Source organism: Ceratina calcarata, unplaced genomic scaffold (assembly GCF_001652005.2).
Source record: "Ceratina calcarata isolate Rehan_Ccalc_2016 unplaced genomic scaffold, ASM165200v1 scaffold60, whole genome shotgun sequence".
NCBI classification, from domain to species: Eukaryota; Metazoa; Arthropoda; class Insecta; order Hymenoptera; family Apidae; genus Ceratina; species Ceratina calcarata.
In genome coordinates this window covers 856,030-877,832 of record NW_017177240.1, presented here as the reverse complement: position 1 = coordinate 877,832, position 21,803 = coordinate 856,030, and the positions used below count along the sequence as shown (strand labels likewise).

Below are 21,803 nucleotides of genomic sequence, written 5' to 3'. Positions count from 1 at the left end.
TTATATAAGTTTCTATTCATTATTAAAAATATTATTATTATTTTACAGTATATCAGAAGAATAAGAATCCAGCTTCAGAATTTTTATGGGTACAGAAATTGACAGGAAATGCACGTAACTTAAGTACCAACACCAGTGAAGAAGTACAAGATAACACTGATCCTGTTAGTATATTGGTGCACATTGAAAAAGTAAACAGAGTGAACGATAAAAAATATTTCTTTTACAGTTAGTAGATTTAGAAAGCCCAGTGTTAGTTGTAACAAGACGCAGCATCGCTTCTGGTAAGCCACCGCCAGTAGCTGCCAGAGAATCGGCTGTACGATATCAGATGGCATGCAAAGAAGATGATTATACGTACAGTAAAACATTTCGGTTCGTGTCATCTTTTCTACAGAAGAAAGACACCGATCTCCGTTTCTGATATTTGGTAATATTTCATTATAGTATATTTATTGGTACCTGGAATGTGAATGGTCAACCGCCGAATGGTATTGGACTACATGAATGGTTGAGTTATGACAAGACACCTCCTGACGTATATGCCATTGGATTTCAAGAATTAGATTTAACTAAAGAAGCATTTCTTTTCAATGATACTCCAAGAGAAGAAGAGTGGAGGTACTTATTATATAGATTGATGACTCTAAATTAAAACCGTTATTGCAGTATCTATCACATATATTATTATTGTCACGTTTCAGACAAGTTGTAGCGAGATCTCTTCACCCAGATGGTGTATACGAACAAGTAGCAATTGTTAGATTAGTCGGTATGATGTTACTTATATATGCACTGCAGAATCATATACCATACATAAAAGACGTGTCAGTTGATACAGTGGGTACTGGTATCATGGGTAAAATGGTAATATTTTGAACTTCTGAACAATTAAAGATCTACAGGTTTGACCAATAAGACATGGTAATAAATTCAATGTTCACAGGGTAACAAAGGAGGCGTAGCAGTGAGCTGTTCCATTCACAATACATCTATTTGTTTCGTTAATGCTCATTTAGCAGCGCACTGTGAAGAATATGAAAGGCGGAATCAAGATTACGCGGATATATGTGCGCGTTTATCTTTTGCAAAATACGTACCACCGAAAAATTTCAAAGATCATGAGTAAGTACTTTATTCGTGAAATGCCTAAAAAATGTTTGAAGTAAACGTTGAAAGAAGATTGTTTTCTATAGCCAGATCTATTGGCTAGGAGACCTCAACTATAGGATAACAGAAATGGACGTTGCAGCTGCTAAGGGGCACATAGAAGCAGGGAAATATGCTCCTGTTTTAGCGTTAGATCAATTGGGCCAACAACGACGATTAGGCAGAGTATTTCAAGGATTCCAAGAAGCAGAAATCAAATTTAAGCCGACTTATAAATATGATCCGGGCACTGATAATTGGGACTCAAGGTAAAAATTGATTTCTACGTTCAGATGTTTGTTGTTATTTTCTACTGTATAAATCATAGCGAGAAAGGCAGAGCGCCAGCATGGTGTGATCGTATACTATGGAAAGGGGAAGCAATTACATCGATCGATTATCGAAGTCATTCTGAATTAAAGATTTCGGACCACAAACCAGTCAGTGCAGTTTTTGATTCTCAGGTAAGAATAAATATAAAGATTTGGTAATCACTAATTGTACATCGTTAAATTTTTGTATGTAACAATTTATAGATCAGAATCATAGATATGGCAAAGTACCGTAAAATACACGAAGAAGTTATGAAGAAACTAGACAAACTGGAAAACGAATTCTTACCGCAAGTAATGGTTGATACTACGGAAATCATCTTTGATACATTGAAGTTTTTTGAGCCTAGCAGCAAAGAGCTTATCATTGCTAACACTGGCCAAGTACCAGTACAATTCGAGTTCATAAAAAAATTAGGCGATACTACTTACTGTAAAGATTGGTTAGATATTGAACCGTATAAAGGTTTTATAAAACCAGGTACAATTTCCCATTAACGTAAATCATTGTACGACCGTACGTATGTACATACTCATTATATTTTAGGAGAGAAGTGTGATACTCGATTTGAAATATATGTTGACAAAAGATCCGCTTGCAAATTGAACTCTGGAGAAGATAAACTGTACGATATTTTAATCCTACATCTTGAAGGTGGAAAAGATATATTTATAACTGTCACAGGTAGTAATATTTTAACATGAAATCATGATTGAAAAATTAAAGAGGAACTAATGATGATTAGCATAATCTTTCTTAGGTACTTACGAAAGAAGTTGTTTCGGATCGTCGATAGAAGCTTTGGTTCACATTCCAATACCAATTAGAGAAATACCTATTGGTAGATTGATGGAACTCGTAAGTATATGAAAACATAATGTCGGCGCCAAATAAAACTTTATACATACTTCGTCACATATTGTAGGAGAATAACAAGAATCTTTCTCAAGAACCATATGCGATACCCAAAGAGATATGGCTGTTAGTTGATAGACTATACCGACATGGTATAAAAACGACGGGGCTTTTTGAGACGCCAGGACTTCACAGTGAGATTATAGCTATAAGAGATTGGTTAGACAATTGGAGCCAAGAACCAATGCGTATCCTAATCTAACTGTTCAACTTACAATTTTTATACTGTTGTAATTTCAAATTATTTTGATTCCTTAACTTATGTAAAGCTGGTAGCGTACACTCAGTCGCAGAAGCCTTACTTCTACTTTTAGAATCCACAGCCGAACCTTTAATTCCGTATAATCTGCATAGCGTGTGCTTGTCCACAGCAACAAATTACTTACCGTGTAAACAGGTATCAAGTTATATACATAACTTGATTTTCTCCAAAAAATGATATTACACATTTACATGCTTCTATTGTTGTTTTGCAGATTGTAATGCAGCTACCAGAAATAAGAAGAACAGTATTCGTTTATATATGCTATTTTTTACAAGAATTATTAAATCATACTCAAGACAACGAACTAGATGCAAAAACTCTTGGTAGGGTTTTACTTTCTTGGTATAGTTTGATTCTCTATAATTATGATTAAAGAAATCATTTATTATTGTGCATTTATTTTACAGCAACGATATTTGGATCAATTTTCTTAAGAGACCCGCCGAGAAGTAGAGGTGAAAAAAATGAAGGAAGTCGATCCCAAATTACGCAAGCGACGATTGATCGAAAGAAAGCTGCGTTCGTTTATCATTTTTTAGTGAACGATCAAAGTGACTTCATTCTCAGTCGATAGTAACATTTAAAATGAAAATAGTTTTACATCAAACGTCGACTCAGTTTATGTTAGCTTCGAACGAAACGCTAAGATTTACTGTTTTATTTAATTAAATAATGAGACTTTATGTAAAGCTGGTAGCGTACACTCAGTCGCAGAAGCCTTACTTCTACTTTTAGAATCCACAGCCGAACCTTTAATTCCGTATAATCTGCATAGCGTGTGCTTGTCCACAGCAACAAATTACTTACCGTGTAAACAGGTATCAAGTTATATACATAACTTGATTTTCTCCAAAAAATGATATTACACATTTACATGCTTCTATTGTTGTTTTGCAGATTGTAATGCAGCTACCAGAAATAAGAAGAACAGTATTCGTTTATATATGCTATTTTTTACAAGAATTATTAAATCATACTCAAGACAACGAACTAGATGCAAAAACTCTTGGTAGGGTTTTACTTTCTTGGTATAGTTTGATTCTCTATAATTATGATTAAAGAAATCATTTATTATTGTGCATTTATTTTACAGCAACGATATTTGGATCAATTTTCTTAAGAGACCCGCCGAGAAGTAGAGGTGAAAAAAATGAAGGAAGTCGATCCCAAATTACGCAAGCGACGATTGATCGAAAGAAAGCTGCGTTCGTTTATCATTTTTTAGTGAACGATCAAAGTGACTTCATTCTCAGTCGATAGTAACATTTAAAATGAAAATAGTTTTACATCAAACGTCGACTCAGTTTATGTTAGCTTCGAACGAAACGCTAAGATTTACTGTTTTATTTAATTAAATAATGAGACGAATAGCTGCATACTAGGTAAACATTTCGTGATATTTATATTTGCTAGTAACAGTACTTAATGATGGTACGAAAGAAATTTTTATAATGAACTAATATACCAAAATAACTTGCCAATTCGAAAACGTATTTTGAATAAATGCAGTGTACGCTGAATAAATACTCCCAATTAGGTGTTAAGTAAGAAATTCAAGTTACAATTTTGTCTAGTCTTGCAGCCTAAAACTGGCGAAACATGTATTATGTAAATTTATTTTGTAATAAGAAATTGTATAATTTTTTTTACTTGTTCTAAATTAATTTTACGATAGCTTGTAATTATTATTAAACATTCAACATCTAAATTTTGTTTCAAATGTACAAATGACAACTTGGAAGCCCATCCTATTACAAACACCTGTTAATTTTCATATCAAAATTTTATTGAAAAATACATACAAAGTATGCTAAGTAATGCAGCATGCTCTATGTACTATTTTATTTTTAGCCACACAGTTTAAAGAAATATAGTAATTGTATAATCAAACGGAAAACATTGGGAAAACACTTATTAAATAAAAATTCCTAATAATGGTTTTATCTGAAAATAAACGAAGTAATTGTTATAGGTTCTAAATGTAGACACATCGGGAAAATAATTTTCGATATACTGATCAGAGGATCACAACATACATGATTTGTAACAAATAGTTCCATACTGTTATAGCAAGAATGACAAAAATTGGTGTAAACGAATGACAATTTTCAAAGCTACATATATAAAAAGGAACATGAAATCGAAATTGTCATTGAACACACAACATTTTAATTAAGTATCATACGAAAAAGATAGAGAATTCGTGCCTTAATATTTTCGCTTGCAAAAAGCGCAAACATATTTACAGGATAAACTAAAACACACTTTAAGTATTATTACAAGACGCGGTTAAAGAATTTTAAAAGTTGAACTCAGTTTGTGCTGTTTCGGTCGACTTAAATTCCAGCTGACCTTCCGCCGTTGTAGCTGTAGTCAATGCAGCTTCTTCAGAATCCTATAGAAGAACCGTGAAAAATATATTAGATACAAGTAATGAACGTGATTAAACAACATATCATCCTAAGTTCTCTTACCCCTTCTGAGAAGAAGCTATCTATCATTGCAACTGCTTTTTGATACACTTCTTCTACAGCGTGATGCTCAAGGGCTTCCAGCTTATCCAGGCCGCCAACTTCTTCTATTATAATAGCTACCCGATCCACTTCCTTCATCTTCTGTGCGGCGCTCAAGATATTATTTAAACCATCAAGAACGACAACAGTCGTTTTCCAATCCTTGGCTTCCAGAAGATTACAGAATGGTCCAAGCACTCCCATCTGTACTAACTGCGCCAGCTGCTGTACCGAACCACTCGAAGTTAAGTTTGTCACCGCCCAAGCTGCTTCTTTTTGAGACTTGAAATCTCCCTATATAAAATATACAATTATTTTTAATTTGTTAATTGTACCGTTAGCAATTATCCATCGTAAATCAAACACAGACTACGTACAGATTGTAAAACTTGTATCAAAGGTGGTAATAATCCAGCATTAATAACTTGTTGAATCTGCTCCATATTACCAGCAGTAATATTACTTATAGTCCAGGCTGCCTCCTTAACAATATTGATGCGATGATGTTGAAGCAATAATCCCAAATGTTGCAAACCACCAGCTGCTATTATTGCATCTGTTTGAATATCGTCACCTGTAACTATATTTCCGACAGCTCGTAGTGCAGGTGTCAAAACTGTTACTTCAGTTGAAGTCAATAACTGTACAAGTTTGGGTACAACTCCGGAATCTACAACTGCTTGTATATTACTGTTAGAGCCATCCGTAAGATATGAAAGAGCCCAGCAAGCGTCAGCTGTAATAATAAAGTAATAATGATATTTTTATTTCAATCACATAAACAAGTTGTAAACAGACATGACAATGTACCAAGTATATCCTTGTCATTGTTACTCAGTAGACGATTTAACACTGGAAGAGCAGTTCTCACTATTTGGAATGGAGGTGGCGGATTTTTATTGCGACATAAGTTGGATAACGTCCAAACGATGTTACGAGCAAATATTACCTACAATGGTAACACATATAATAATAATTTCGTATCATCAGAAAGCACCATGATTATGTACATCGTACATACAGAAGTCTCTGGCGTAATTAAATTTAACAATCGTGGCATGGCATCGTATCCAAGGACCAGATCACGAGCCGTTGGTCCATCTCCAGCAATATTTCCAAGTGCCCATACAGCCTGTTCAGCGACATTTGATGACGGAGATTTTAGCAAATCGACCAATTTTGGTACGGCACCATGTTTAATAACGACATGAGTTTGTTCAGATGTACCGGATGCTACATTAGTCAAAGCCCAAGCTGCTTCGAACTGTAGTGCAGTGCTATAAACGTTAAAAGCATTTAAGCAACTTGTACATTGAATAAAATTAAGTTAATAAGATTATTGTCAAATATGTACTTGTGATGAAAATCCAAAAATTCAATGCATAATGGCACCATTCCACTTTGTATCATATTATCTATTGGTGGATTTTTCTCTCTGCTTAGCATTTTTCTGCATGCTTGTGTTGCTTGAAGTTGAATTGTCGGGTCTGATGATTTCATGCCATTAACAATCTGTTCAATGGTGGTTGAAACTGGAGAGGCAGGATTTTCTTCTATAGTAGGTTCCAATTCTTTGCCTACATTTAAGTTTCGTCTTTTTAACAATTGCTCGTCCTTTCTTGCTTTACGCAGTTCAACAGATATTTCACTCCTTCTTCTACGTGCCTCCTATGATAGAAAATTAACGGAGATTACATAAAAAGGGGTACATTGTTATGTAACATTCCATAGAAAAGCGAAATAATATAAAATGTCATTAATAATGAAATATACTTTATAAATGTGTGTGTAATGATTGACCTACCTCATGTTTATTGTTGAATTTAAAGTTAGCCTTACGATTATTACAATCGGCTTCTGGTGCAGGCATTTTTGCAATTTCAACTTCACTTAAATCAGATGTGAACCCTTCCTCTGTGAAAATGTAATCAACAAAGATCACCAATGTATACAATTACAAAATGAATTTAATGAGAGATATAATAGTTTCAACGAAAAAGATGAAAAGCTTTTCCTTTTCGTCTTATACAATTGATTGAACAAATCGCGAATAAAGCACCATAAAATTGCGTGATAATGTACGAAAAATCTAATGAAACAAATATGATATACTGGAGATGATACTGAAATGTTAAACAATTTTAAACTCGGATGTACCCTAACGGTTTTTTCCCTATTTTTCCAAAGCTCTTTCTTGCATTATACAGATTCGATCTAGAACCAAACTTAAGATACACGATAAAATAAAATGAATATTACTTACTGTAAATATGTCAATAAATATTAGAATGTGAAGAGAATGTCGATTAACAAACGCTTAACGACCGTGATCGCGACCCGCGCGTCAAACGTACAATGATGGCTGCTGCAGGATGAATTTCTTTGTACCTAGGCCTAGAACCTGTTGCTGTCCACGGGCCACGGGAAGGACGAAAAAGAAATTATTGTTTATTTTCATCCAATTAGAACTTCCATCTTTGAACGACGAATATCATCCAGAATCGTGATTGGTGGTTCGCGCTTGTGACGATGCACGATTGGGTAGACGACATGGAACATTCAACTTTTAAACGGAAATGTTTAAAAAGTTTAAGAGCTTATAATCTCAATGAAAAAGAGATGCAGTAATAATAATAATAGAATTTAATTATACTCGAGATGTGACAAGGATACAACTAAGTGCCAATCATTATAAGACAGTATTAAAATTCATGTTCAGATTTATTAAGTAAGAATATGTGACACAAACAATTAAGTATACAAAATTATTAATACTGTATAAAGATGAAATAATAAATAATAGAAAGCAAACAATATTACATGAATGTTATATATTTTGTATAAGCTGGGTGTAGATTTCCATTTATGTACTTGTTTAGTAAAAAATGTTATAATACTAAATACATGTTCAGAAACGCTTTATCCTGTTGTCAATGAGGTATAGACGTATTATAAATGTTAGAATTTCCATATCATTAATATTACATTGTGCTTCAAGTTAGCTAGCAGTCCACATAATGTAGGATAACAATATAGAAGTCTCTGTATATTTATTATTAAGTGTTGTCTTATAATGTTACTGCAAGCTCGCAAGACTTTTCACGTGATACATGATTCCACAGTTTTTTTAACAGCGTCACGCGCGTAAGGAATATAAGACAAGGAGTACCAAGTCATTGCCAAAGATTGAATAATTATAAACAAAAGAGCCAATCCAGCGTTCCTCAGCTAAAAATATGCATGTCAAATAAGTATGTTATGCCGGCCTAACAATATTAACGTACACCTCTCGTAACATACTTACATGCAAGGCTGCAAATAATGTCATCGCAATTGATAGAAATACTAAAATAGTTGCTATCAGTCTCGTCGATGCAAACATCTTCTTAATCTGATTGAATGGACCCATTAGAAAACATGTGCTATGAATAAAATAAAAAAATATTTCTATTTTAACAAGATCATAAAGTTTCATCAGAAATATATGTAGATTTATAACACAGGATCATTGGGGAAATGATTAGACTAATATTTATAATGTAACAATTTTTTATACGATTAGTCTTATTATTTACTTATATTATTATACAATTTATTGGTAAGTTCACTAAACGACTCGCTGTTAGACCTTTGTAAAGAAATGAATTATTAAAAGGAATCCACAATCGTATAAATGGGAGGAAAGACTGAAAGAAAGCTTATATTAATATAATAGTCTACCTTGCCATTGAGATAATGTTTCCTAATGTGTAAAATACTGCGAATACTGCCAGGCCTTTGTTTAAAAACAAGGCAAACGATCCTAGGAATGAGCATAGTATACCGACGACAAAACAAATAGCAAATCCTTTTATACGTGTAGACCAACTCAAGGTGGATTGATCCATAACCTATGAACAAAATTTCGTTTAATTCAAATAAAAATAGTAACAATTCCATTGATAACTCAGGCTATTGGAAAGCATGAATTTTTTTATAAGTTGTAAGCTTACCACGAAGTCCACATCTGCCTTCCATTAGAAAATAGTATGCATTTAAAATAATATCATACAAGCATAATGAAATGTAAATAACAGATTGTTAAAAATAATGGTCTTTTAGCAGACATTAAATAATTACCTGTGTAATGATACCACTTTCCTCATCGCATTGATCACTGCCATTCAAAGCTCTTCTTAGTTTATCCATTTTGTGTTTTAAGCGAATTAATTATTTTCAAAAATAGTATTTCTATTTCAACAGTGGATTTCAAACAGGTGCAATATCTTAGAAAATCAGAGATGATCCGCCTCCCGCAAACGTGTGATTCATCTCAACATTCAAGTTTGACGATTACGCCGTACATTTTAGAATTGAAATGAAAGAAAATATTTTCGTATTTACACATATAATACGGGTATTACCAGTATTAGAAAATTTTTTCGATAACTTGTTCTCTCGAATGAATATTACGTCGTACGTAACAGCTGCTTTATATCTATGTCACACCTCACTGCAAATAGTTCGCTAACAAAATATTGTTATATACTAAACAAGAATTCATACACGTGTGTGTGCAGGTTTTCAAAAGACATTCAATAATACTGCAACTTAACAAGTGTCTTAAATCTTGAAAGTTTATCTGTTTTAACCTAAACCTTTTACCGCTTTTACCCACAAAAACAACAAAACGTTCGATAGGTGGAAATGATAAGATCCTGTTTTGTTCGAATGCACAGAGTTTAATCATGTATTTTTTATAATAAATCTACATTTACAGTAATTTCATCATTTTTTATGAAACAATATGAAAACTGAAGAAATATATAAAAATATATTTTACACAAGCTTAATCTACCTTACATATATAATACAAATTTAAATAAAAACACATGCAGATTACGAATACATAAATGAAATTGAACGAATATAATTTGTTGCTTCTTCTTCTCCAATCTCCCGTAATATAGCCTCCATCTCCGAGATAGATAAGGATCCCTGTACCTAAATAATTTCGTTGTTTTTTATTGTATCACTCTGGTCTCAAAAAAATATATTTATATAACTTACGTCAATGTAATTCAAAAGCAGCGAAGATGGACTTGCGAAACTAGGCTGAAATGTTTTCAATAAATAGTCGAGATTTAAATGTTTTGCCAGCCTTTTCCACCCTTCCGATTTATCTAAAATAAGAGCCAACTTTTCTTTATGCTCAGTATTTAGCCAATTTATGTTCATACTCTCATCTTTCAATTCCAATTTTGTTGTAACCATACATATCTGATTTGTATTATCATCGGTCTGTCTATTAAGCAGCTGTAAAATCTTGAAAAAAAGAAGTAATTTGAGGATTCATCCTACTTAGGTAAACATTCGACTTTCTGAAACTTATCATAATATATGTATAAACATAAAGTAATTACGTCTGGTTTATTCATAGCCAAGTCAAATGATGACTGTCCCGTAACTTCCGTATTCTCATCATCTGAATCAACTTCAATTTTAACATTAACCAATGAATCTTTCGTTTTCTCTTCCTATTAAAAATGAATAAAGATAAAAATGTTGAATATTCAAATACGATATAAGATAATATTTTACACAAAATCACGCACATCGTTCGATTCTCGATCATGGTTTTGAATACGTGGGTCTGCCCCATGTTGAATTAGTAATTCGCATAATTCTTTTGCACGTGTTCCTGGATGGACAACTGCGGTATGCAAAGCGGTGTTACCGCTGAAGTTTTTCTTATTTACGGATATGTCCGTCTATAATTGTACGGAAATATTCAAATGAAAATCTGTAAAAATCTGGAAATTATATTACCGCAAAAAACACTAAAAATATCAACCTTTTTGAGTAGAAATTCGACAATGTCTTTGTGTCCACCCTCAACAGCTATATGTAACGCTGTTCGACCGTAAGACATGTCGGTACTATTCACATTTGCTCCTGCACGAACAAGTGAACGTACTGCATTATACGATCCTGCTTCAGCTGCCAGATGTAATGGGGACCACCCCACATCGTTATGTGCTTCAATGTTGATACCTTCTTTCGACAACAGCGTGTCAACACAGACGCCAGCGTCTGGAACTGGAAATAAAAATATTTTAAAAATACTGTTTACAACCAGATGCCCCGAGACAATCGAATTTAACAATAATTTAACTCACTTTTCGCTGCCATATGTAATGGAGAAAATCCATATTCATCTGGTCGATTTGGATCCGCACCGAGCATAAGTAGTGCTTTCGCAACTTCAGGTTGATTTTGTAAGATTGCAAAGTGTAATGGTGTCTAAACAATATGTTAGTATATATTACGTATATATTACGTATATATTACTAAGAACAAATATATAGATAACGGGTCAAAAGTTACTTTTCCAGAACTGTTTTGTAGATTTAAAAGACCCTTGCAATCCTTGTCACATATTAACAGTAAAAGATATTTGACGATATCGTGTTGGCCATATCGAAGTGCTGCATGCAGTGGGGTGTCGCCATATGTCGTCCTATCATTGAGCAGTTTCTGAATATGCTCTCCTGCATTTTTGGAATCCAGTTTCATATACTGTACAATGTCCATAAGTATATTTCTAGCAAACATTGTGTCATCTTTATGCTGATAACAAAAGTAGAAAGATATATGGTATTTGAATAAACCTGCAAATTGATAGTAAAAGTAAATGTATACCTGTGAGGCTGTTGAACTATCAGCCGTCAGCTGGCCTTCATCTGCATCGAAAAATTGCAAGTAGCCTACGAAGTAGCAAGATAATAACAAAGTAATAAGATTAAACCAAAATAAATACATTTGCCAAAAAGTAAAATAGTTCTTCACCTACCATTAAGATCTATACCTGCTAGAACATCCTCACTTATTGAAGAGCTAACACCTACGGACAATAGTTTTTTTAATTCTTCGCTATTCATACTGTCCAGTATATTCTCCCTGCTAATATCAGTGCTTGGTTGTTTGTGTGGTAACTCCAAACTGCCAGAATACGATATTCGTGGCCGCTTCCTGCCTACATTTATTTTCATCTTAGATTCACTGTAAATTTATAAACAGAATAATCTTATAACTTACCCATTATCCTGTCACTTGGTTTGTAAGTAAATTGGAGAGGTTCAGAAATATCTCCGTCAGATGGTCGTTCTAACTGGATATAAACTTTTCGTGGTGAAGTGATATTAAGATCCCTATATGCAGGTGTCCTATATAGAGTAATATTGAAAACAATATAGAAACTGAATTGTTAGAAATCATTGTTCATAATTAATAATATTACCGAAATACTATCGCGTATTGATGATGTACGTCTAGTTCTGAAAATGTACCATATGCACTCCAAATTTCGTTGTTCTCCGAATTTAATTCGAAAAACTTTATTTTAATATTCTCTATGATAAAAACGATATTTTATTATATCTCATATAAATCTGCTGTTTTTATATACATATTAATTAGGTAAAAGAGATATTTACTTTTCCCAACTTTTTCTACGAGCATAAATATTTCTTCCTGTCCTTCTACACTGCTCGTTAGTTTATTTATTCTGCAAATTTTCAGCTCTCCGGTCAATGCGCTTTCTATCAAATTACAAACACTATGATTATTTTGTTATTACAATAGGTTTGATTAATCATGCTATTCCCTTACTGAGATTGTTAATAGTATTTGAATACACAGGGTCTGCGATTCGGCTCATTATTCCGTTTCCATCCGAAATAAATGCTTCGAAGCATAGTGCAACACTATTTAAATTCACGAACTTGTGATAAGACTCAGCTTTGGTTTTGATCTTCAAAGTAAGGTGAGAATTAAGTTATATTTCATTTATAATTCGTTGAACAAAATGAGGCATCAGAAAGAACAAAAGATTTATGTATACCGGATACAACTGAAGAGTGCAGTCCTAAAAAGGATCAATTTATTTCTGCTTGTTTCGCTAAAACAAAAATTCGTACTTCGGTGTAACAGACGGTCATGGCTCAAAATCTTCATGACTGTTGTCCCGAATAATTTTAAGGCCAAGTGTCTTAAACTTTCCTTTCACTATTCAGCGCAACAATCAGAATATATCGCCATATATAAGTTAATACTGCTCGAAGTACGAAACGTATCTTAAACCTTGATCGTTATGTGCCATCAAAATTTCGTACAAAAGGTCAAATCATCTGCGATTTTTTATTAGTTCAAACGATTTTTATATTTTTTACTGTTTATTGCTCATTAAACCAATTGCATAATCGTTCGGCAACTGTTAATAACGTGAAAACGTGCGCCAAGATGCTTTTATTTCAAGATGACCTGTTGCGCACATCGATAAGCAACTGTCGCGTAAACAAAAACATCCTGTTTTAGAGAGTATATATCTGAATTGCCAGCTCGAATTACTAAAAGATGTCACATTACTGTAGTCAGCATCATTAATTACTCCTCATTTTCGTGTATCTTTATTTTGTTCTTTCTCGTATTCTACATATTCACGTTTCATGCTTTATTGATCGGTTATTGAACGTAAGTTAAATAAAAAAATCTCATTACAGTAGTTGAGTGCTACAACTACAAGTCGTTTTTCCAGTGTTTTCTCTGGTGCCTTATCTCGCTGAATAAATTAGTCTACTTCAAATTAAACATTACGTACGTATAAAGACAACTAGATCAGATAACATAAATAATGAAATAACATACTTCTGCTGTATCCCTGATATTAAGAGTCGCATTTGGATTTTGTTTTCTACGCTCCTCCAGAAACTGTCTCTGTAATTTTCTTATGATTTCATCTTTCACGTTCTTTTTCGCTGTGTGTATAATGGCCATTCCATTAAACCTGATATCATAATTTGTTAGTGATAAATTATTAAAGAACGCTTTGATAACTGACAACAAGTTCAACATACGTCGCAATATGATCATTCTCAGATGATATTTCAATGTGAGGATCGTCATAGTCTACACCACCAACTCGACGAATTAATCTATGAGCATGTGGAATCCTTAGCTCTTCGTCAGACGTAAACAATGTACATCGTATTATTGCGGATTCAGAATAATTGTTCAACTAAACGATATGACCAATATATATAAATAATGAAACAACGTTTTTGTTACTTACTAATACGAAATAAATTTTACATACTTTGACTGTTGGTGCCGATTTACTTCGATTGTTGTTACTGTTAGAACCCATTAAACTTCCATGAGTCCCAACCATTTCCGATTTATATCGGAATCTAAATTTTTCTGACGGCTGATCCAATATCGTCAGATATGGAACTTCAACTTGAACATAAAAGATAAGAAATAACATAAAAATAAAATAAATCAAATATATAGATAAACATTATGAAATATCATACATGTTATTCCTTCTAACAACAAGTCAGCATTTTGGATTGACGAAAACATTGCTGACATAGGTGAAGCAGCACTCGGTGCACCCTGAGATCCTGTGTGAGGACTATAAGCACCCGAGTCATTCATTGTCTGTAACTCTTCAGGAGAAAATTGTTTAAAACAGTTTCACATGCAAAATATTATAGTAGACAAATATAAATGACTAATTACCATATCTGTAAGGGAAAAGGTCCTGATTTTCGGAGGCACTGGCTAGAACCGGAGAACTTTCGTGAACTTCAGGCATTGTGTAGATTTAATTCAAAATTTATCACGGTAGTAAACGAACGCTTCCACTATTTTGTATGTAATAATACTTTTAAGAGAAGTAGCGATATCGAACAAAGTTTGACAGCTTGATATCGCTTGCGAAACGTTCGCGTACTCACCAGACAATATGTAACTTATCTCTAGAATGCGTCAGAATATAACCTTGGCTTCGGATGTTAGGTTTTTCCCCGCGTGAAATTCTTACTGTTAACCAATCATTTTTCGACATACATCTTTCTCACCAAAAGGTTACAGCAAGTCATTCGTAGACCGTGTTCAATGCTTCCTCTTTGTAGCGGTTTTTGCCATTCTAATTTTATTCAGGGTATTCTGACGTTCTCATTTATTCTTCGATTGGGGCAAACGATTATGCAATCAGTTTGATTTTACTCGATTCCAGTATCTATAAAATTATCAGATGACACTAACATTTCAAGTGGAAGATAATCGTAAAAGATAATCGAATTATAATTGAAGTCGCGTCATAGTCAACATGTATAACTGGTGGGGCTATCTCAGAAGAGGATATATATACATGAATTAGTATGGCAGACGTTCCATGGTGTCAGAAATCGTGTATAACTCACACGTGATTTGAGTTAGTATAGTTTCGACGAAATTCTGAAGTTAAACAAGTATTCAACAATGGCTCTCAAAAATGAAAAGATCGGTATAATTGGCAGGTAACGAAATTCAAATTAAATAAAGTCGTTTCATTAATAATATAAGCGGTAATATAATAATAATAATAATTTTTTTAAGCGCATTGAATATTCAAACTTGCTACGGGGCGCTAAACAGTCTTGTTCTTATTATTCAGTATAATTACGTGTTTAATTATGTATCAAATATTGACTCAATGTAATGGAATATAGAAATATATATAAAATATACAGTCCAATTCCATAATTTAATGTCATAAGCGATAAATATAATTCTATATTATATGCGATTCATAAATGCAATTTTCTAATCGTTTTAATAAAGCAACTATAAATTACATCATATTTACATCATACTTTCGTCGATAATGGCTTAAAAATCAAGTGTTAAAAGTACTTACGACCCGGATTGGCTCTGATAAGATAATATGATAGCTGGCAGCGGAAAATTTAAATGATAAACGCAAACAATTGTATAATATTCTTTCTAACAATGTAACGTAAAAGAATTGATGTTTTCTTAACATTCTAACAGCACATTTACTATTTTAGCGGTATAATCGGTCGTAGCTGGGCGATGCTTTTTGCTGGCGCAGGATACGAAGTAGTTTTGTACGATATCGTACAGGAGCAAATTACTCGGGCTTTAGAAGAAATTCGCCAAGACGTAAATCACCTTGAACAAGCCGGTACTTTAAGGGGAACAGTTAACGCCGAACAGCAATTAAAATTAATAAAAGGTTCGCAATTCTCTAACAAGCAATATATATTCAATTAATAATAAATGTTTGAAGAAAATTCAAGTTAACATAAATAGCGGTAAAGTGTTTACGATCATAATAATCAACAGGATCAACTAATTTGGCTGAGACTGTGAAAAACGCAACACTTGTACAAGAATGCGTACCTGAAAATTTGCCGCTGAAAGTGAAGTTGTATAGTCAACTCGACGACGTAGTAGATGACAAAGTAATTTTATCTTCTTCAACATCAACATTTCGCCCATCCTTATTAAGCGAAAACTTGAAGCATCGCGAGCAACTCATTGTGTCACATCCCGTACGTATAATTCCGTAGAGTAAAAATCGATGAATTTTTCAGTGAAAATTAATGTCAGAAACAATTAAATTTCTTTGATCGTAGGTGAATCCCCCGTACTTCGTACCACTCGTAGAAATTGTACCGGCACCATGGACGCGTGCGGATATACAGCAGAAAACAAAAGCTATTATGAGTGAAATAGGCCAGACACCTGTTTTACTTTCAAAAGAGATTGATGGTTTTGCACTTAACAGAATACAGTATGCATGTTTCGATTTAATCTCGATTGTCCATGCTCTTCGATTTCTTAATTGATTCTCCATGTATGTAATTTAGATATGCGATTTTGAACGAGACGTGGAGATTGGTGGCCGATGGAATTTTAAGCGTAAAAGATGTGGATGCAGTTATGAGCGAAGGCCTCGGAATGCGCTACGCGTTCCTCGGCGCGTTCGAAGCGGCCCATTTGAATGCAGAAGGTAATATTACCATGTTACATAAAAATATCGGAAATATATATCATGTAATTTACATATTTACATAATTGTTTTAGGAATGAAGAAGTATTGTGAGACCTATAAAAATTCAATATACAATACGTCTTTGACATTCGGTCCAGTTCCGAAATTTGAGGGTGAAATGGCGGAAAAAATTAGCAACGAACTGAATCAAATGTGCCCATTAGACCAACTTCAAAAAAGACGCGCGTGGAGAGACGAAGCTTTGACAAGATTGTCTATTTTGAAAAAAGAATTGAACAAGAAAAAGTAAAATATGCTAATGTAATAAGATGTTAACATTTGAAATGATTCATCGTTGAATGAGATTATAATAACAATTGTGTGCATAGTATAAATGTATGTATGTACAAAGAACGCAATAGATGTTCTTTTAATTATCTAGTTTCAAACACGTTATAATGTGTATCATGTTGGGAAAATAAAAAATATATTACTTAAATATAAAGTTCCTTTTTATTTATACAGTTTCGTAAATTAACGTTTTCCACCAACACGAGGAGCCGCCTTCTGCGTTATCTTCGCTGCTTTGTGTTTGGGCAATGCTTTCGCTTTGGGTGCAACAACTGCCTTCTTTGTTGCCTTCGCAGCTTTCTTCTGTTCTTTAGCAGCTCTAAAACAGAAATATATATTTAATACATATTGTCTTATAAATTTATGGAAACTGTATGAACCCGCAAAAGCCAGACAGTGTAAAAAATTAATACAATTCTGGGTGAAGCAATTCAGTTATTCTAAGACATTCTGAAATCTAATATGACATGGAATATCATATCAAAGGAACAGATGTCTACAGTATAAAGCACCATATATTTTGTCATATTCAAGAAATACTTACTTAATTGCCTGCTCCCTTTGAGCCTTACGAATTTCTGGTTTCATGTTTCGTTTGGCTAATATGTCTGTAAGGGACGCACCTACAATAGCTCTCTGGAATTTTTGAGTACGTCTCGTCCTTTTCTTCGCTTGTTCTTCTTCTTGTCCCTTTTTATGTTTACGTCTGTAATATAGAATTTTATTTAATGAATCATATTCTGTTTTTAAAAATATATAAAAATTAAGAAGAAAGGACATACCTGTATAATACTGTCCATGTCACTTTCCTTGGATTGCGCCTCATTAAATGTGCAGATTCACATTTTGAGTTCAAGAATGTAAATGTCTGAGAAGTACAATAGAAAAAGGAAGGTTATGGTAAATAAATGAAAATAAAATGTTAGTATGATGACATTCAATTGTAAAATGGCAGTAATAATAAGAATTAATAATTCTCGTATTAAATAGGCTTTTGCTTTATATTGTACGTACTTTTCCATCCACTTTAACCATGGTTTTACCATGGCCAGGATATATTTTATATCCACTGTATGCGCAAAGACCGATCCTAAAAAGATTGACATCATCTTTATTGAAAATACTCGGAAGGAACAACTTCTTAGATAAATTAAAAAAAATTCGTATGATCGTATGTGATTTAATGGATACGTATTTCATTAAAAACCTTACTTACTTCATGTTTACTCGGTGTGATAGCTTTGACAAAAATGGCCGAGTTTCGATTGATGCAATCTCGTGAAGTGTATTTCACATACTGCCAATATCAACGAGATTAAATTCGATGTATGTTGAATACAAAGTGCAATCTAAATCAGAATTTTGAAATTGAAAATGATAAAAGACATAGTTAAAACAATAAGCACAAAACATATTTAGTATATTTATTTAAAACGATAATATATATGCTAATACATGTCCATTTTGTGAATTTATAAAGTTGAAAACACTGATCAGTATAACTTGAAGTGAATGGTCGATGTCGCTATGACCGTGCTGTCGATGCATGTTACACTTTATAGAATTAAAAAAATCAGCGCATAAATTGCAACATGATATTTAGTTTATAATTCTAAGAAACAATTTGTATTTAATACTGTATACCTGCTTAGTATTGCATTAAAAATAGTGTCAATTTACATTTGTCATAAGTTAGTAGATCCACGTGTTATATCCAAAATTAATCAATTCATTACAGATTATTTTTGACAGTCATATTGTTGTTAAAGGAAATTAAAAGAAAATGAAAGACACAAAAATCGTGGGTTTTGATGATCCGGAAGAAGTGAGCGATAATGAGGAGGAAAATGAAATCACCAATATTAAGAAGAAAGTATGTAAGAAATCAGGAGGATTTCAATCAATGGCTCTTAGTTTCCCTGTATTAAAAGGAATTTTAAGACGTGGATACAAGATACCAACTCCTATACAAAGAAAAGTATGCTGTACAATGTTAATTAAAATTGATTGATAATAAAAAGTATTAACTATTCAAATATTTGTTTCCACAGACAATACCATTGGCTTTAGAAGGCCGTGATATAGTAGCTATGGCTAGGACAGGCAGTGGAAAAACAGCTTGCTTTTTAATTCCTTTATTTGAAAAGCTTAAAACAAGGCAAGCAAAAACTGGTGCAAGAGCATTAATCTTATCACCTACCAGAGAACTGGCATTACAGACATTGAAATTTCTAAAAGAATTAGGCAAATTTACTGGCTTAAAAGCGGCTGTAATTCTTGGAGGTGATAGTATGGAAAATCAGTTCAGTGTAATTCATGGAAATCCTGATATATTAGTAGCAACACCAGGCCGATTTTTACATATATGCATAGAAATGGATCTACAATTAAATAATATAGAATACGTAGTTTTTGATGAAGCTGATAGGTAAGAATATATTCTATATTGTACTTACACATAGAAAGTGTTAGGTCTTAAATTAACGTATTACCGATTTGTTGAAACTTGTGTATTGCAGATTATTTGAAATGGGTTTTGGAGAACAGATCAATGAGATTACGAACAGATTACCAGAATCTAGACAAACGTTATTATTTTCGGCGACATTACCTAAGCTCCTAGTCGAGTTTGCAAAAGCCGGATTAACTGATCCTGTTCTATTGCGATTAGATGTAGAAAGCAAAATACCGGAACAGTTGAAACTTTCGTTCATAACATGCCGACCAGAAGAAAAATTGGCAGTATTGCTATGTTTGTTGAAAAATGTTATTAAGGATGATTCTCAAACGGTCGTATTTGCTGCGACGATGCATCATGTTGAATATATTCATCAAATATTGGATAAAGCGGGGATTTCCAATACGTTTATTTATTCCAATTTGGATCCATCAGCTCGAAAAATAAATGCCGCTAAATTTCAAAACGGTAAAGCTCGAGTTCTGGTGGTCACAGATGTTGCCGCACGAGGTTTGGATATTCCACACCTGGATTACGTAATAAACTTCAACTTTCCGGCAAAATCGAAGCTTTTTGTGCATAGAGTAGGTCGTTGTGCACGAGCAGGTCGTGCTGGAACAGCATATAACATCATAAGCCCAGATGAATATGCTTACTTATTAGATTTACATCTTTTTCTTGGACGTTCATTATGCATTGTACCACCTTCCGGATCTACAGAAAGTACGGATGGTGTCATTGGTAAAATGCCACAAGCAATGATAGAGGAGGAACTGAGCGAGTTAATAAATTGGCATAATTGTTCCACTGATCTCCAAAATATGGAACAAGTTTGTGATAATGGATATAAACAATACATCCGATCACGACCTGCAGCTTCGTCGGAGAGTATCAAGAGAGTAAAGGAATTACATATTAATGAAGCGGGAGTAATACCAGAATACTCTGATGTTACTTCGACTACAACAAAATTATTATCAAAAATAGTAAATTACCGACCTCATGGTACGATTTTTGAAATTGGATCAAAAGCATCATGTACGGATTATCAAGTAATGAAGAAAAAACGTACGCTACATAAAGAAAATATTATTCATTTTCATAGAAAAGTAGATGAATTAGAGTCAAAAAAGAATGATATGATTAAAGAGTCAGTGAGGAGAATTCTTCCATCGAGTACAGATGATGAGATTAACGCAGCGTTCAATACAGTTGTGTTTCCCAAAAAAAGAAATCTTGATGATTTGTATAAACCTCCTAAAAAGAAGAAACGGTCGATGACACAAGACAAAGAATTTTTTATTCCCTACTCTGCCCCTGATAGGCATACGGAGGAAGGTTTAGCAGTTAATTCCTTTAACACGGAAGCGGAAAAGGTACAAATGGACCTGACTGCCGACAACGAAGAATCTCAACGACTTCAAACACAGATCAAAAAGTGGGATCGCAAGAAGAAAAAAATGGTCACTTTAAATAATGAGCAGAAAGCTAAAAAAATACGAACGGAATCCGGAGTTTGGATACCCGCGTCTTATAAATCGAACCGTTATTCGACGTGGAAGGAGAAGAGCAAAGTTGATGCTGCGAGTGACGATGACAGCGAAGGAGAATCTACAAAAGTGCAGAAGCGTACGTAGAAATACTTCTTCATTATTTAATTGTATGTTTGCATATATAATATTTATTTTTATATATTACAGTGCAAACAACGGCAAATACACATTGGGCACGGCATAATAAAAAGATAAAAGAGAAACTTAAAAAGAATAATGAACTGAAGCGGCCAGAACAAGTATTGAAGGCACGTAAGTTGCTTGATCGTAGACGCAAGAAAAATGGTAGAAAGAGTCGCAAGAGTCAAAAGAATGGTGGAAGAAAACGTTAGTATACATATAATTGTTTGTACAGTTATGTAAAAACAAAGGAAATAAAATTTATTATTTACCTTCGTATTATATGTGTTCTTAGAAATCTAAAATGAGATATAATGTGACT

General features: G+C 33.4%; 8 protein-coding genes and 1 non-coding gene across 14 annotated transcripts; 4 read left to right on the top strand and 5 right to left on the bottom strand.

Annotated features, from left to right (window-relative positions):
- Nucleotides 1–29: 29 nt before the first annotated feature.
- LOC108629925 (Oculocerebrorenal syndrome of Lowe) lies at nt 30–3,335 on the top strand (the record flags this gene model as incomplete). Its single annotated transcript, XM_018032887.2, has 14 exons — nt 30–164; nt 230–375; nt 448–621; nt 705–867; nt 947–1,125; nt 1,197–1,418; nt 1,478–1,613; nt 1,686–1,962; nt 2,029–2,166; nt 2,243–2,340; nt 2,408–2,585; nt 2,667–2,794; nt 2,874–2,985; nt 3,070–3,335. Coding segments are annotated over 14 exons (2,253 nt in total), but the record flags the coding sequence as incomplete, so codon positions are not given.
- A 20-nt stretch (nt 3,336–3,355) lies between these two features.
- On the top strand, nt 3,356–4,311 carry LOC108629954 (inositol polyphosphate 5-phosphatase OCRL-1-like). Its single transcript, XM_018032955.2, has 3 exons — nt 3,356–3,480; nt 3,560–3,671; nt 3,756–4,311. Exons 2-3 carry the CDS (start codon nt 3,566–3,568, stop codon nt 3,920–3,922), a joined length of 273 nt encoding a protein of 90 aa, XP_017888444.1. The 5' UTR covers nt 3,356–3,480; nt 3,560–3,565; the 3' UTR covers nt 3,923–4,311.
- Nucleotides 4,312–4,808: 497 nt separating this feature from the next.
- On the bottom strand, nt 4,809–7,764 carry Pen (karyopherin subunit alpha). Of its 2 annotated transcripts, none has more exons than XM_026817718.1 (8): nt 7,564–7,764; nt 6,980–7,089; nt 6,530–6,843; nt 6,197–6,452; nt 5,986–6,124; nt 5,553–5,911; nt 5,137–5,469; nt 4,809–5,057 (listed from the first exon to the last, which is right to left on the bottom strand). In XM_026817718.1, the coding sequence occupies exons 1-8, from the start codon at nt 7,631–7,633 to the stop codon at nt 4,962–4,964; spliced, it is 1,677 nt and encodes a 558-aa protein (XP_026673519.1). In that variant the 5' UTR covers nt 7,634–7,764; the 3' UTR covers nt 4,809–4,961. The 2 variants fall into 2 exon arrangements, with proteins under 2 accessions (XP_026673519.1, XP_017888441.1); XM_018032952.2 differs by lacking the exon at nt 7,564–7,764 and adding an exon at nt 7,439–7,557.
- A 225-nt stretch (nt 7,765–7,989) lies between these two features.
- On the bottom strand, nt 7,990–9,952 carry LOC108629935 (vesicle transport protein SFT2A). 3 transcript variants are annotated; one of them, XM_018032900.2, is made up of 5 exons: nt 9,295–9,912; nt 9,168–9,185; nt 8,896–9,065; nt 8,480–8,597; nt 7,990–8,403 (listed from the first exon to the last, which is right to left on the bottom strand). In XM_018032900.2, exons 1-5 carry the CDS (start codon nt 9,361–9,363, stop codon nt 8,275–8,277), a joined length of 504 nt encoding a protein of 167 aa, XP_017888389.1. In that variant the 5' UTR covers nt 9,364–9,912; the 3' UTR covers nt 7,990–8,274. The 3 variants fall into 3 exon arrangements, with proteins under 3 accessions (XP_017888389.1, XP_017888390.1, XP_026673520.1); XM_018032901.2 differs by lacking the exon at nt 9,168–9,185 and having other exon boundaries at nt 9,295–9,906; XM_026817719.1 differs by lacking the exons at nt 7,990–8,403; nt 8,480–8,597 and adding an exon at nt 8,673–8,803 and having other exon boundaries at nt 9,295–9,952.
- Nucleotides 9,953–10,031: 79 nt separating this feature from the next.
- Rel (nuclear factor NF-kappa-B family member relish) lies at nt 10,032–15,279 on the bottom strand. 3 transcript variants are annotated; one of them, XM_018032966.2, is made up of 19 exons: nt 14,998–15,279; nt 14,737–14,778; nt 14,529–14,663; nt 14,309–14,451; nt 14,070–14,230; nt 13,861–13,999; nt 12,826–12,967; nt 12,651–12,755; nt 12,455–12,566; nt 12,253–12,380; nt 12,008–12,190; nt 11,857–11,921; nt 11,542–11,784; nt 11,334–11,457; nt 11,009–11,253; nt 10,770–10,925; nt 10,578–10,691; nt 10,225–10,479; nt 10,032–10,158 (listed from the first exon to the last, which is right to left on the bottom strand). In XM_018032966.2, the coding sequence occupies exons 1-19, from the start codon at nt 15,062–15,064 to the stop codon at nt 10,054–10,056; spliced, it is 2,664 nt and encodes an 887-aa protein (XP_017888455.1). In that variant the 5' UTR covers nt 15,065–15,279; the 3' UTR covers nt 10,032–10,053. The 3 variants fall into 3 exon arrangements, with proteins under 3 accessions (XP_017888455.1, XP_017888458.1, XP_026673518.1); XM_018032969.2 differs by having other exon boundaries at nt 14,737–14,741; nt 14,998–15,084; XM_026817717.1 differs by lacking the exon at nt 14,998–15,279 and having other exon boundaries at nt 14,737–14,948.
- Nucleotides 15,280–15,302: 23 nt separating this feature from the next.
- Had1 (beta Hydroxy acid dehydrogenase 1) lies at nt 15,303–17,498 on the top strand. The gene is made up of 6 exons (XM_018032972.2): nt 15,303–15,518; nt 16,050–16,237; nt 16,348–16,556; nt 16,641–16,798; nt 16,875–17,017; nt 17,092–17,498. The coding sequence occupies exons 1-6, from the start codon at nt 15,481–15,483 to the stop codon at nt 17,307–17,309; spliced, it is 954 nt and encodes a 317-aa protein (XP_017888461.1). The 5' UTR covers nt 15,303–15,480; the 3' UTR covers nt 17,310–17,498.
- On the bottom strand, nt 17,494–18,676 carry RpL24 (ribosomal protein L24). Its single transcript, XM_018032973.2, has 5 exons — nt 18,567–18,676; nt 18,365–18,440; nt 18,133–18,218; nt 17,895–18,056; nt 17,494–17,669 (listed from the first exon to the last, which is right to left on the bottom strand). The coding sequence occupies exons 1-5, from the start codon at nt 18,569–18,571 to the stop codon at nt 17,534–17,536; spliced, it is 465 nt and encodes a 154-aa protein (XP_017888462.1). The 5' UTR covers nt 18,572–18,676; the 3' UTR covers nt 17,494–17,533.
- Nucleotides 17,719–17,848, bottom strand: LOC113464931 (small nucleolar RNA SNORA79). The gene has a single exon (XR_003389797.1). It is a non-coding gene; the product is annotated as a small nucleolar RNA SNORA79 (small nucleolar RNA).
- Nucleotides 18,677–18,818: 142 nt separating the features above from the next.
- Nucleotides 18,819–21,760, top strand: LOC108629960 (ATP-dependent RNA helicase DDX54). Its single transcript, XM_018032971.2, has 5 exons — nt 18,819–19,041; nt 19,120–19,328; nt 19,402–19,778; nt 19,870–21,437; nt 21,509–21,760. Exons 2-5 carry the CDS (start codon nt 19,134–19,136, stop codon nt 21,691–21,693), a joined length of 2,325 nt encoding a protein of 774 aa, XP_017888460.1. The 5' UTR covers nt 18,819–19,041; nt 19,120–19,133; the 3' UTR covers nt 21,694–21,760.
- Nucleotides 21,761–21,803: the final 43 nt, after the last annotated feature.